Source organism: Vidua chalybeata, chromosome 11, assembly GCF_026979565.1.
Source record: "Vidua chalybeata isolate OUT-0048 chromosome 11, bVidCha1 merged haplotype, whole genome shotgun sequence".
In the NCBI taxonomy this organism is placed as follows: domain Eukaryota; kingdom Metazoa; phylum Chordata; class Aves; order Passeriformes; family Viduidae; genus Vidua; species Vidua chalybeata.
This window is the reverse complement of record NC_071540.1, coordinates 14,814,975-14,829,508: the sequence shown is the minus strand read 5'-3', so window position 1 is coordinate 14,829,508 and position 14,534 is coordinate 14,814,975. Positions and strand designations below refer to the sequence as shown.

Here is a 14,534-nt window from a genome sequence, read left to right as displayed (position 1 = left end):
GAGCTCTTCATTTGAGCTTGATCTGGAGCTTATGCATGAGGTAATTTCATAAGGCAGCAATTTGTTTTAAACAGACCTTTTTTGGCTAAGCTAGGATTTAAGTGCAGGAAATTTGAGTTTTTTCTTTAAAGCTTCTCAGAGGAGTGTTGCTGTTTAAAAGAAATATAGAATTATAGAATACCTTTTTTTTTAGAAAGGCTCTTTAAAGGCTGTCTAGTCTAACTGCCTGTCATGAGCAGGGACATCTTCAACTAGATCAGGTTTCTCAGAACCCTGTCCAACCAGGCCTTGAATATTTCCAGGCACGGGGAAACCCCCACCTCTCTGGGTAATCTGTTTCAAAGGCTGAGTTTTGGCTGGCCACATGTTCTTCTGCCTTTCAGTCTCTCCAGGAATCAGCTGGGAGATGAAGGCCTGAGGTGCCTCTTGGACCACTTGCATCGAGTGCCTGGCACCTGTTCCCTCAAGTAAGAGAACACACAGTGAATCCGAGGAGCAGAAGGGTGTTGGTGTGATCCTCCACGAAGCTGCTGCTTGTGCTTCTTGCCCTCTCCTGCCTTAGGAGGAAAGCTCTGAGTGAACTTTGAGCACAGCTCAAGGCCACCAGGCTGTGGTGACTCAGGGTCTGACCCAAAACCTGCTGAAAATAAGCAAAAATCTTTTTAGTAGTGCCAGCAGGAAATAGCAATGCCCGGAGTGGGGTGGTGTGACAGAAGTTGACCCAGTCCCCAGAGCTTTCAGTTCATCACTCTTCTGGCTGTGGTGTCCTCTTTGAGTAGCTCAAGACCCACAAGTGCTGTGAGCTGAGCTGTGTGAGCTGAGCTATGCCCTCCCCCAGCCTCTCCCCTTCCCTTTCTGGTGGGGCAGTAAATGTTCCAGCTGCTGCTGCCTCTGTAGTGCAAGAGGAAAATTGCATTGGCTGTGTCCCCCAAGTCATCAGCGCTGCCCTGGGGGAGTTCAGTGACTGAGCAAAGCTGAAGGGGCCCAGCTTAAGCCAACTTAAATTTTGCTTCTGTGCCTGAGGAGCCTGGGGACAGCCCTGACTCCTGACACGTGAAAATCCTTCCTTCTCTTCTGTGCAGTCTCAGCCATAATGGGATTTCTCAGGATGGGGTCCTACATCTCATAAATGCCTTTGTCACATCTGGAAACACCACTGAAGTTCAAGTCAGGTGACTGTTTTAATTAATTCATTAATTTCTGAGTCTTCCCTGCTTGCTTTCCTCTTAATTATTGAAAGTTTGTGATCTTCAGGTAAGAAAGATGAGGACCATGTTTTCAACTGCCTAAAGCTTTGCTTTATGTCCATTTTGAATGGCCAAACATAACTGCCAAGCAGAACTGCCATTCCAAAGGGCCAGGCTATTTTTGTGTAGAGACACAGATATTCAGCTGTACCAACAATTATTGTCATGTATGTATCTGTTAATGAACCTCTTCTGGGCAGGAGCCATCATTGCTCTCTAAGGTTCTCTTCAGTATGTTGAGATTTCAGAGGCAATAGAAAGCAATTTCCCACGTTCTTTTACTTGGATTTGCATTTTATCTCCTTTCCTCTCAGGCAAAAATATCCCATGGGCTCTGGGCCTGTTGCTCTGGCACAAAGTGCTTTTCTCGCAGATTCCAGTCATGAGACTGGGCTGTGCTGCACATCTGTGGGACCTGATCAGTGTTTGTGTTCATGGGACCAGCTGGTCTGTCCTGAACCACTTTTAACCAGGGACACTTCCATTCATTCCTGCACTTAGGTGTGGCTGCTGAATCTTTGGGCTACTTTAAAGTTGTACCTCTCCCCAGAGCTCAGCAGAGAGTGCAGAGGAGGCAGATAAAAGCAGGACAGGTCACAATTTCTTTTCCAAACACCAGTGCTGCCTTTGGGCCAATTTAGCAGAAGTGAGACCTTATTGAAGCATTTTCCTGGGCTGGTTTATTTTAGGGAGGGGTGAGCTGTGCCAGGTACCTCTGTCACTGCTGTGCTGGATTATTTTCTGGAGTTTGGTATCATTAAATTCTGAACACTGGTAAAAGTAGTAATTTACCATCTAAATCTTACACTCATGTCTTCTCTGTGCAGTTTGTGCTCCAAAGCAACTTTAATCATCAAGCTGGCAAGCGGACATGACCCAAGAAAGATTTTGAGGTAATGTTACAGACTTTTTGTGGTGATTTCTTGGGCAAAGGTGGGGTCCTTTTTTGAGGGACAAGACTGACAAAACATCTTTTTGCTCCTGATATGGTGATATTTTGCACTAATAGCTGATACATTTCCTTTGACTCACCTTGTGAGAAGAACTTTCTCACATCACAAAGAATCCCACATCCCTTTCTCTCTTTGCTTCCCCACTGTCTGTTCCTCACCTGGGCACCTGTAGGTGTTCCTACAGTCACAGGACAGGGTCCTACAAAAAGCAGTGCCTTTATAGCAAACAGGTATGTTCTACCAGAATATCTCAACAGATGCTCTTGAAGTGTTGCCACAGTCTTCTTCTTTTTTTTTTTTTTTTGGAAACTCTTAAAAGTGTTTAAGGCTTTTGTGCCATCCTTCTTTCTCTGTGGGGTTAGGCTGTGCTGCCTGATATTTCCAGCTCAGAAAGTCTGAACTGTTTGTGATGAACTAAGGCTGTTCTCTTTCCCATCCTTTCAGACTGGCAGAGTGCAACTTTCAGCCAGAGCACTTGGAAAAGTTGTTCTTGCTCCTGGAAAAGTGCACCAGTCTGACAGAGTACACGTGAGTTAATGGCTCTTGGACCCATTTGGGGGGGTTCATTTGTGAGCTGTTCATTACAGTGAGCTTTGGTTCTAGGTCCTCAAATAACAACATGACAGTCCAAGCTGCAGAAAGACTTCTGCATTCCCTGAGGAAAGATCTGGGGCTGCTGAAAATCAGGTACTGTGTTGTTGTCCTTTTTTAGATACTGATCTGAGACTGGTCTGATCTTCTAAGATCTCCTTTCATCAAAAAAAAAAAAAAAAAAAAAAAAAAAAAAAAAAAAAAAAAACACCACCAAAAAAAAAAAAAAAACCCAAAAAAAGTGAACTGTGTTTCTTCCAAAGGCAGGGAGCACTGGCCTGAGAAATTCCCATGGCTGACTCGGTCACTGGTGTTTGGCTTTATCTCCTTGATCCCCACTGAGCCTGGTGTAGAGCTCTGGCCATAAACTGCCAGCCTCACAAAGAAGGGTGATAATTCTCCTACTGCCAGAGCATCCTGCACTTTGCCTGGGTGGCAAATTCTCCCCTCCTCTGCAGGGAAGCTGGGCTACTTCTGCCTGCTCCCAGGCTGCCCTGTCTCCCATGCAGACATTGCTCTGCTAAGCCAAGCAGCCTTTCCACGTGTTTGGAGCGTGGAACACTCGGTTGGCAGAGGCAGAGATGGATCCAAGTGTGTGAATGAAGCAGAGCTGCCTGTGTTCTGCTTTGCAGCATAGAAGAGCCATGGGTGTGCAGAGAGAGAGTCGTGACCCTTCTCGAGCTGGCTGTCCAGGCCTCTGGAAACATTACTGAGATCACGTGAGTGGCACTGCAGGTTCTGGTCTTCCAGATATTTTCTTTTAGCCTGATACTCTTAAGGAAATGAGATTGAAGCCAGCACTGGTTCTTCTGTTGTTTATTCACTGTCTCCAGTGCATTTGTGATTTTTTGCCCACTTGAACCAATTTTAACCCAAATGGCTGGTGGGTAGAAGTGCTTAGAAGGTTTGTGGTCACACAGCTCAGAAGGTTTAATGGGAAGGAGACCATTTCCTGGTTGCCCCTGGGAGAAAGGGTGCCAAGTTTAGGCTGGTTTTGGAGCTAGTTTAAACATTACAAACCTCTTCAGAGATGGGTGATTAGCTTTCATGTGCCAGCATTGCCCTGTCCCATTCAGTCCTCCCGATTTTTGGAAAATAGTATTTTATTCCCTCAGGAGCTCACAGGTTTATGCTGTTCTCTAATCTCTAACTTTTCAGGATATGTAAAGACAAAACCCTCTTCCAATTAGTCATAAGATTCCCACACTGCCTGGAGAAGACAGAATCAGTCGTTAGCAGGTGAGAAAGCAACCATTTATCATTATTTTCTGCTTGTTTTGAATTTCACTGGGGGATGAAAATTATCTTCAGAGTGTCTAAGGCTCCATGGGTTCAGCCTCAGAGTGCCTCTGTGCCACACATGTGGAAGAAACCTTAAGCATGTGCATGGTCCTTTGGGCTGCTGTCCTTCAGGCCCACACTGGACCTAAACAAGGCAAAAAAATCCATCTACCTTCCTGGGAGCATACAGGAATCAGGAGCACTTTGAAGACTCTCAAGACATGCTGGTTTCTGCATGAGTGTGCAGAGAGAGCAGCATCAGTGTCCTTTTCCTTCTGTGCAGCTGAAGGAAGAGGCAGCTCTTGTCCTGGGCAGTGGGGATGGGCTGTGTTCCTCTGCATGGACTGTGACATAAATGGGACATGGCAGGAAAGCCCCAGGTGGGCTCTTGAAAGCCCTGATCTGTCCCTAATTGTGTCCCTGGGGGGCACCAGATGCTGCACTGGGCTCTGCTGATCCTCACTGACAGTTGTGTTGTGTGTTTGTGTCCTGCAGACTGAGCCTGTACAAGCCAGAAATTAAGCACTCCTTCTGCCAAAGGCTTTGTGAAAAGTGTGCTCAGCTTCAGCAGCTGAGGTGAGTTACCAGGTGGTGTAAAGGATTTTTAGGGAGGGGAGCAGCTTGTCCTGGTGAGTGCAGCACTCTGAACACACAGTAGGGCACGAGAGAGGCCAGTGCAAGGTCCCAGTCCCTGGCTTTGGGTCCCCTTCTTGGAGTGTTTGAATGGAAAATAGGAAAGACCTGTAGACCTGGTGACTGACTGGGGTGTCCTCTGAAATCACCTCACTCTCCCAGTGCCCAGATAAGCTATACTCACTCACCATGGCTGGGAGCTCCCATGGGACCTTGCCAAGTGTCAGTGTTGGGTCACTCCTTCAAGGTCCCAGCCCTGCTGTGCCTTAGCTGTGGGCTTGGCACAGAGCTTTTGCCACACTGGACAAAGCCCAGACCTGTTGTTCCCCCCTTGCAGATGGTCTCACATGGAACTCCAAGAGGATGAAGCAGAAATGCTAGTCAGGATTTTGCTGCCCCTTCCAGAGCTGAAGACGTTTGGGTATGTGTGCCCTTGGGTGTGTGTGTCCAGCTGTGACCTCTTCCACACATTTATTATTTGTTCAGTCCTCTGCCTCAGGCCAGTCCTCTTAGTCCTGCACACACAGGGTGTGGAAATCTCTCCAAACTTCCTGGTCCCTGTCTGTGCTGTCTGGGATTTGGGATGGGGCAGTTTTCCTGTCAGTGGAGTAAACTCTGTCTCAGTGTGCTGAGACCTAATCTCCTCATTTGATCCTTGCTGTTTTGCAGGCTGACCTCTAGCAGTGTTGCACCAGCTGGAATTGATTATTTGATCTCAGGCTTGCAGAATTGCCAGGCCATTGAAGAACTCAAGTGAGTGTGTTGTTGCCAGGCTGACCAGAGGCTGCCAGGTCTTTCTAGAAGCTTTAGTTAAACTGCAGCCTCTCTTCTGCATGTACTGTGGACAGATGTACTTTTCCTGATGGCTTCTGATGGGGAAGAAGCAACAATTATTTTATATTTGCAAGGAACAGTGAGTGAGAGAGACAGAGATCAGTAGTCTGTGGCAGAGAATTCCAGTGGAGAATCAAATGTTTTGGCAGTGTTTTTTTTTTTTTTGCATGGATCTTGTTGCCTTGTGGTCACAGTGGCACCTTGCTCCATGAGGGGCTGGGCTCTTGCTCCAGAGGTTTGGTGTTCTGTTGGTATTTTATCAGAATCCAGACAGGTCCATTAGAATTGCATTAAAGAACAAAACTGAAATTACTCACAGGGACTAAAATACACTCCCCCACCTCTCCCACTCCTGTTCTGCTCCCCTCTGTGCTGAGTGCTCACACGAATGTCCATGGGGAGTTAATTGTACCTTTGTTATTTCATCCTTCAGCCTGGGCTACATGAAACTCAGCAGTGCTGCCATCCCTGGGCTTGTGCTGGGCCTGTGTGAGATGCCATCCCTGAAAAGGCTGATGTAAGTATGTGACTGCAGCTGGCCTCTGGCCCAGCCTGGGATGCTGAGTAGCAGCAGCTGAATGTCCATTTTCCTGGGGATGTTGTTTCCAGCTTGAACCACAACAGTATTGGTAACGATGGCTGCTCCAGACTGGCAGAAGCCTTGAGGAAAATGCACAACATGGAGGAAATCAAGTAAGTTTCTCCTTTCTTGCAGAGAGGTGACCACTAGTGCCAGCATTTGGAGAGAACCAGATGTGCTTAAACACAGTATTGTAACAAAAGAAGGGAGGTTGCAAAGTGCTCATGTATGAGGTACCTTGGACTAGAGGAAATCAGAACTTAATGTTCAGAAAAGGAAACTTTGGTCTTACCCCACTCTCCTGCACTCATGTAGAAAATGGATTAAACAGAATTTAAATCTTCCCTAGGATCCAGAATAGGACTAGAATTCCCTTCTGTCCTGGGAAAGCCTCAGACCCAGCATTTGCCTGAAAAGATCTGTACTGGAGCCAACCCCAGGCTTGCTCTGCTTTCTCCCTCTCTTGCCAGATGCTGTCCATTCTCTGCTGTAGCAATCTGTAAAATAATAACCACCTGTCTTCATCCATTATTCTGGCTGAAGTAATTTCCCACCTGTCAACAGGATCCAGTGATTTTGTTTTTTTGCAATTTTTAAAAATTCCTCATTAACACCTATTAATTTTCTGTGAGATAGTTGAGATAAACAGCTCTTTGATTCTGCTGGCAAGGCCTGAGGTGTCATCCAGCAAATGGGACACATTAAATAAGATCTTGCATTTTGCCTGCCATTTTCCTTTACAACACAGCCTTCCATCTCTTCTTTAAAGTTTAAGCCACAACGAGATTGGATATCCAGGCCTGATAAATCTTGCTGCTGTCCTGCTGGAAATGCAAAACCTGAAGAAAATCGAGTGAGTCCCTTTGTTTTATTTGAGCTGTTTTGGTCATGGCCATGGTTGGTGGGGAAGCCTATGTGGGAATCCCTGGGCAGGGCTGAGACACGGATTTGAACTGTTCCTTCTCCCAGGGAACAGAAATTAGAGCATCCAGGCTCTTTGTTAGGCTCAGCTCTTGGGGTAGGCCTTGTAACTTTTTGAAATTAAAAACCTGGAAATGACTTGGAGTAAGAAAAGGAAGTTCCCAGTTCTGTCTGTGAGAGGGAAAACTGCTCCTTCCCCACAGTACCTGCAGGGCCAGGAGTTACTCAGCACTTGACAAAAGAACCTAAAAATCCCCAGACCATTTCCCAGGGGCCTGAGTCTCCCATCACAGCAGGCAAACAGTGAAATATCTTAAGCTGGTACATTCTGGCTCTCATTTAGGCACTGAGAGTCTCATGTTTATTTTAGCCTTTCAGGGAACTGTCCTAGTCCTGCTGGAGGGGAAAAGCTGGTGGAAGCTCTTGCCCATTGCAAGCACATCAAGGAGTTACTGTAAGTGTGTAATTTCAAATATACTTTTGGGAAGCTGGGCAAAAATCAAGGCATAGAAATCTGATATGGCTCCGATAAAGCCAAGATCAGTTTTACCACTTGATTCTTGTGAGAGCAGGGTAAAAACTCTGCTACACACCATAGAAATGTCTGGTGCTGGGTGTGGAAGGTTTGGGGATTGGTTGCTGGATTGTCTTGAAGATTTCCAAGAACTGTGCAGTCTGCATTAGTGGATAATGGATTCAGGAGCTGAATCTGCAGGTTTATAGGCAGTGTCAGGAACTGTTCAGTGCCTGTTTGCCCAAGGTATCACCATTAATCTGTCTGGCTGCAAAAATGGAGGGAAGTGGACAGACAAAGGCTTTACACAGTCAGATCTATTGATGTTCGACTCCAGACCAGTTTAAAGAATGTATGTGCCCTGCCATATTAAATAAATAAAATTTAAAAATAACAAATAAGGAAAAGTTACAGTTAAACTACTGGAACTGTCCTTGTAACCTTCAGATAAGGGTGTGTGTACTAAGGGCACATATGAAAAAGTGCAATTTCAGTTCAATTCCAGCTCAGGTTACCCAGGCAGGAAGGGAGACAAGTGTGCTTCTGGGAAGTGCAGCTCAGTTTTGCTTTCCTGTTTAACTTCTGCTGCAGGATTTCAAAACCTCATTGTTTCTTCCTCCCACCCTCAGAGTCCTTTGAATCAGGCACATTAGGTCCTTTCAGCACAGTCCCAGGCACATGTGGGTGAGGAATGGGGGTCACACATCCCTGTGGGGGTGACACACAGGTGAGGAATGAGGCTCTGGACTTCACTGCCAGTAACATTTCACTTCTGCTTCTTCCAGACTATCAAGGAATGGTTTTGGAGACAGGACAGCAGTGACACTTGCCCTTGGTCTGCCTCACATGACCAACCTGAAGATCCTGCAGTAAGTGTCAGCCTCTGCCCCAGGAAGGCTGGATATCCTGGAGAGTAGGGGGATTGTTGAAAGAAGGAATGGGAAAAGGCATGGGCACCGGTTGTTTAGAAAGTAATTTCAGTGTCCCAGGATTGAGAAACCCTCCACAATTACTCTGCTGTAAGAGTCACATAAACTCTTCTTGCTTAATCTCTTGCAGCATTAGCTATAGAGATTAACCAGGAAGAGAGTATACAGTAAAATAAGCCTTAAAATTGATTTTGAGTGTGGTGGTTTCTGATGCCTCTGGTGGAATGTAAGCATAAGGATGAGCATCTTTTATGGACCCTCACTTTTTTGTGCAGGCACCTCTGAGTCATTTATTTTCCCTGAACTCAGTGTTACTGTATTTTTAAAACTTTTGTGTGAGTCTTTCCAGGATTCTAACATGTAGGACTTGTACTGTTTTATAGTAACAAAGCAAGAAATGGGTGGCTAGAAGTGCTCACTGGGTTCAGTTAGCCTAGAGGCATCTCTTCCAGCCTGTGTCTAAGATGTCATCAAAAGATAACTTAGAAAAGGAAGCCCAGTGGTAGGACTCCATCTCTGGTTAGGTTCTTGGCTGGTTAAATATGAGCTTCTGTTACAACTTTATTCCAAAATAATCCTCCAATGCTTATGTTTCCTTGGTTAGCTTCCAGAACAATAACATCAGGCAGGCAGGAGGGCTGGAGCTGGCCAGAGCCCTGGTGGTGTGTGGGCTGCTGGAAGAGATAAGGTAGGTCATGGCAGGTGCCAAACACATCACAGGCTGCTTTGGGTTGGAAGGGACCTTTGATGATCACCTCGCCCCACTCCCCCTGCCATGGGCAGGGACGTTTTCTACTGGAGCAGGTTTCTCCAAGCCCCATGCAGCCTGGCCTTGGATAATTCCAGGGATGGGATATCTACAGCTTCTCTGGGAAACCTGTGCCAGGGCCTCACCACCCTCACAGAGAAGAATTTCTGCTTCCTAATATCCAATTTAATCCTCCCCTCAGCTTGAAGCTCTTCCCCCTTGTCCTGTCTCTCCATGCCCTTGTCCAAAGGCTCTCTCCAGCTCCCTTGCAGTCCCTTAAGGTGTTGGAAGGTCTTTTTCCCATTCTCCCTTACTGTAATTTCCTCTCAAGTCACACCAGTCATTAACTCCAGTATAACTTTTTATTTCCAGTTTCACATGCAACACATGATGTGCTGCAGATCTGTCCTTCTTTGGCACAGGTATAATCCCATATTTCTGTCTGCAAGCAATTCCCTGCTGCAGGGACTGAGGTTGTGAGCTACAGCAGGGCTGTCACTCCCATTGTACCAAGCAGTGAATTGAATTAAATTTGCTGTTTACCAATCTGGCTCATCCCTGCTGTCTACAGAGTCCTCACTTAGTCTGGGTAGTAGTTATTAACTTGCTAGTTCACCTGGTTATGTTTTCATGGTGGCTTTTCTCTGACTGTACCTGCTTTTTCTGCACCACTCAAAGCTTTTCCATCATCACTCTTGCAGTATAGCAGAAAATGACCTTGGGGAACAGAGTATCCGTGCCCTGTCCGAGGGGCTGCCGTGCTTCAGACACCTCCGGAAGATCGAGTGAGTGCCGGGGCATCGGGGGCAGAGCACGGCAGGACGTGGTGCTGTGCTCCCCACAGCTCTGACACCAGCACACCATGCCCTCTGTTTGCTCTCTCCCTGCTGCTTCAGCTTGAAATTCTGTGGAATCACTGATGATGCTTCAAAATCACTCTCTCTCGGCTTCCGACAGTGCCCTTCCATGGAGGAGATAATGTGAGTGTGGGGACGGGTGGGGAGGCTTCAGCACACACAGGTCACTCTCATTTTAATGCCTGCTCCTGTTTGGAAATGCAGGCCACTTCTCACCCTGCTGAATTCTTGTTAAAAGCATTTTATAATACTTTCCACCGAGTACATTTTGGTGGTAAATGTACCAGTAATTTACTAATTAATGAAATACACTGCTAAAAGAAGTCATGGGGTAAAGCTGTGTGCTCAGCAGCCATTTCCAGCTTTCACATCTCATTCCCTGGGCCTGCAGGACTCTGACATAACCACAGTCCTCAGACATTCCTTGGTGTCTTATCATACATGGAAATATGTGATGAAATGGAGGAAAATTCTCAAAATTAAGCTTGTAATCCAGGGAAATGTTTACCTGTCATGATAAGAGGGTGATTAGCTCTTGCAAAAAGGCTAATCCACGAGGGGTAATGTCACAGTAGTGGCACCAGCGTTCGTCCAGACTCACAACTGGGATTTCTTGTCTGCCTTAGACTGTCTTGGAATGCCCTTGGAGATGGAGGAGCCCGAGAGTTGGCCACTGCTCTCCCAAAGATGGAAAAGCTGAAGGTGTTAGAGTGAGTACAGCCCTGAGAAACACCCTGGGAAGGCTCATTTTTCTGTCACTGAGCCTTCAATCACGGGACTTCCAAAAGGGGATGTACTTTAGGAGCAGCAGGCAGGCTTCTGCAGTTTAAGCTCCATGCACCAAGGGCCAGCCTTGCCTGGCTGATACACTTGAATTAACACTTATTTTACTTAAGGTGATTACAACATGGGACAATTCAGCTGTTTTCCACTCTGGATTTGTTTGGGATTTCAAAATTCTCTTTCGGTTTTTGAAACAGCCTGGAGAAAAACCGCATAGGAGCCTGTGGGGCCACAAAGCTCGCGGAGGAACTTGCCACGTGCCCAGAAATTGAGTCCATAAGGTGAGCAGGTCTCACAGAGCTTCATGAATGGGTCAGCAAGGAGGGGTCAGGGTGACAAGTCTGGGGACAGATGTGACCCATGCCCCTGCTGCCTGGGTTAGCTGGCAGGGAACAGGGTATTGCAGGGAATACAGACACAAGACAAGTAAGCTGAGGGTTCTCTAGGAGAGCTTCACCTCCTCAGAAAGTCCAGGGAAAACAGGAACTGAAAAGCTTGCTGGCTTTAAATGAGGCAGAAAATGAAGACCCAGTTGTGTAATATCCCCATCAGGAAGTGTTGCATTTGTTCTTAAAAGTTTTCTTCCTCTCATTCCTTCTGGTTTGACTTCTGATGTACACTCCTGCCCTGTCCCACTCTCTCCTGGGATCTACATCTTCCAGATACTTGGGCACCACGCTTGGTCCTGCAGTAACACGTTTGCTGTCCTTGCAGGCTGTGGGGCAATCCAGTGCCCAAGGGCCTTCCTGAGACTTTGACAAGCCAAGACCCAAGACTGTGTTTCTCCTTCAGCTAGAAAAGAAGACCCTTGACCTAACTAGGAGTTGCTCTGTCTGCTACTGCCCTCAAAACTGCACTGAAGAACCAGGAACTCAAAAGTTCCTACAACTGAAAGCTGTAAATATTGGATCTTTCTTTGCTGCACTGAACCAATTGTAGACACTGTGGTGTTTTTGTTTGGTTTGGGTTTTTGTTTTCTTTGTTTCTGTTGGGGTTTTTGTTTGTTTGTTTTGTTTCTTGTGATTTTTTATTGTACAGAAGAGAAAAATACTGTAAGTAACTGCTGCTAAGTATGTAACTGCTTAGGCAGTATGGTATTCTTGGTGTAAAAACACTGAAACTCTCTTCAAGAGAATAACTTTCCAGAAAGGTATTAGCAAATAGTGATAAGAATGCTTATGTACTAGACATTATTTATTTATGTATTGCCCTACAATGAAAGGTTCACCATCACCTCCATCCAAGCTTCAACTTTAGATTAGAAGTTCAATACTTTTAGTCTTTATTTTGAGAGAGGGGCAGTGAGTGACAGAAAGAATAGACACCATACAGTCACAAAAAAGCAGATATAAGGTTTTCTCCGAGCTGTGAGATTTTGGAGTCACCCTCCTTGGAAGTGTTCAGAAAATGTGTGGATGTGGCACTTGGAGACATGGTTTGGAGATGAACGTGTTGATGCTGGGTTAAGAGTTTGGCTCAGTGATCTTAGAGGTCTTTTCTAACCTTAACCCTTCTATGATTGCATTATTCTAGGATGAGATGCACTTTCTCAGGCATTCAGAAAGCCAGCAAAGTATTTAATTATCCTTAATCAAGATTACAACACCTGCAGGATGTTGCAGTAAAAGAATACACATCCTCCAGGAGAGAATGTAAAATTATTTACAAAATTGTAAATTGTTGACATTGTTACAGAGGAACTCCAACAGGCTGCTTGAAAATCATCTGTAACTGTGTGAGATTCCTCTATGATTTTTAGGGAAAAAAAACATAGAATCACAGATTGGATTGGAAGGGATCTTAAAGACCTAGGTCCAACACCCCTGCCATAGGCAGGGACACCTTACACTAGACCTTACACTCAAAGCCAGGTGACCTTGAACACTTCCAGGGATGGGCAGCCACAGCTTTTCTTGGGAGAAGAAAAAAAAAGGATAAGAAAAAAATTAGTATTTGGTTTTGTTTTCTTCATATCAACCTCCTTTTCACAAAGAATTGCCTCTGTTTTGTGGAAAAAAAATAGACTTCAAGACATTTGAAATTTCAAGTCATTGCCCAAAAATGATCAATGTTTATACTGTGATAAAAATGCTGATATTACCATAAATTTCAATGAGAAACATTAAAGAACTGAGGTTGTAAAACAACTTGTAAGCAAACCAACTGCTCTATGTGACAGGAATGTGCTATAATGACTATTTTCTTATGGGGTTTTGTTGAGCTTTGTGAGTTTTTGGACTGGTTGCACTAACCTCTTTCAGGAGAAGTGAGGGGCCAATTAGCTGGAAATGTTGTCCACATGAAAGATCCTTCAAGTCTCTACTGTCCCCTGAACCCCAGAGCCTGTGTGTCGCTGGGCAGTGGATGTTGGACCTGTGGGAGCTGCAGGGGGAAGATCCCAAACACCAGTTTTACTCCTTAGAGGAGACAGATGACAACTGCCTTTGGACCCGTGGAATCCTGGCTTGTGTCATAGGAGTGCAGGCACACTGTTCTCATCTGTTACCTGGTGGTTTAATGTTTTCTTTTCATGTTTGTGCTGTAAATATTTAAGTCTTGTAGAGGATTTATTTATGGAATTTTGTCTGCAGCAGTGTTTGCCTGCGGAGATGTAACTGATCTGATTTGGGCAGGGCAGGCATCTGGAATGAGAAAGAAATGCTGGTCCAGCAAATCTTTGGGCAGCTGGTTGTGAGCAGGTGGTGCTGGTTATTCCTGGGGGAGCCACTGTCCCTATTTAAAGATCAGCATCATGCTTTGTGGTATAATGACGTGGTGGTGTAAAAGTGGGACACGTTTTGCAGAGACTACTCTGAAAAGGGTTTAAAAACAAAAACAAAAACAAAGGAGGCAGTGAAAACCCTTATCGGGCTATAATTCAATGGAGTAAGCAAGTGCCTCAGATCTGCCACTTACAAAAAGCTTCACCAAATGTGGTGAACTGATATGAGGAAGAAATTCTTCCCTGCGAGGTTGCCCAGAGGAGCTGTGGCTGCCCCATCCCTGGAAGTGTCCAAGGCCAGGCTGGATGGAGCTTGGAGCAGCCTGGTCCAGGGGAAGGTGTCTCTACCCATGGCAGGGGGTTGGAACAAGATGATTTTTAAGCTCTCCTCCCACCCAAACTGTTCTATGGTAAATGAGGTCTGAGGTTCCCCCTCTGCAGTCCCCCTGATGCTGAAGTGCATCTGTGCCGTGAGGTTTGCAGTGATGTAACACATCGTGCAAACACTCTTGCAGCACCACTCTTGTCTTGAGATGTTGAAAGAGGGACTCTGAAATCTAACTGCACACCTGCACTTCTCAGGGTCTCCCCCAAATTCAGGACTCCAGTCTGACCCGAGAAAGTGGCTGTCCCAACGGGAGCCCGGGAAGGGAACTTGCAGGAATGCACAGCACCTTTTCCAGAACACCAGGTGTCAGCAAAACCCCAAAAACGGGGAGCAGTTGTCTGTAATCCAGCGGTTTCGGATAAAAACGGGCTCTGTGCTGTACTTTATGTGCATGGGTTGCATTTTTTAAAAATCAGAGGTTTGGACCGAGTCGTACATGGAACACAACAACACGATGGGTCTGTGGTTCATTTCTTCCATGTAATGCCAAGGACTTCTGGGGCGTGCTTCCCATTTCCATTGTGCTTGCAATGTCCATGCTCCAGCTGGTGCT

General features: G+C 45.9%; 1 protein-coding gene across 1 annotated transcript in view; it reads left to right on the top strand.

Moving 5' to 3' along the window:
* The window catches only part of NLRC5 (NLR family CARD domain containing 5), a 34,575-nt gene extending 21,368 nt beyond the window's left edge, over positions 1 to 13,207 (top strand). The window contains 21 exon segments of the mRNA XM_053953180.1: positions 384 to 467; positions 1,083 to 1,172; positions 2,075 to 2,140; positions 2,645 to 2,728; positions 2,804 to 2,887; positions 3,424 to 3,510; positions 3,950 to 4,030; positions 4,568 to 4,648; positions 5,043 to 5,126; positions 5,375 to 5,458; positions 5,973 to 6,056; positions 6,149 to 6,232; positions 6,889 to 6,972; positions 7,411 to 7,494; positions 8,340 to 8,423; positions 9,088 to 9,171; positions 9,933 to 10,016; positions 10,128 to 10,211; positions 10,715 to 10,798; positions 11,069 to 11,152; positions 11,586 to 13,207. Of these exon segments, the coding sequence (XP_053809155.1) occupies positions 384 to 467; positions 1,083 to 1,172; positions 2,075 to 2,140; positions 2,645 to 2,728; positions 2,804 to 2,887; positions 3,424 to 3,510; positions 3,950 to 4,030; positions 4,568 to 4,648; positions 5,043 to 5,126; positions 5,375 to 5,458; positions 5,973 to 6,056; positions 6,149 to 6,232; positions 6,889 to 6,972; positions 7,411 to 7,494; positions 8,340 to 8,423; positions 9,088 to 9,171; positions 9,933 to 10,016; positions 10,128 to 10,211; positions 10,715 to 10,798; positions 11,069 to 11,152; positions 11,586 to 11,667 (1,747 nt within the window). The 3' untranslated portion in view covers positions 11,668 to 13,207.
* Positions 13,208 to 14,534: the final 1,327 nt, after the last annotated feature.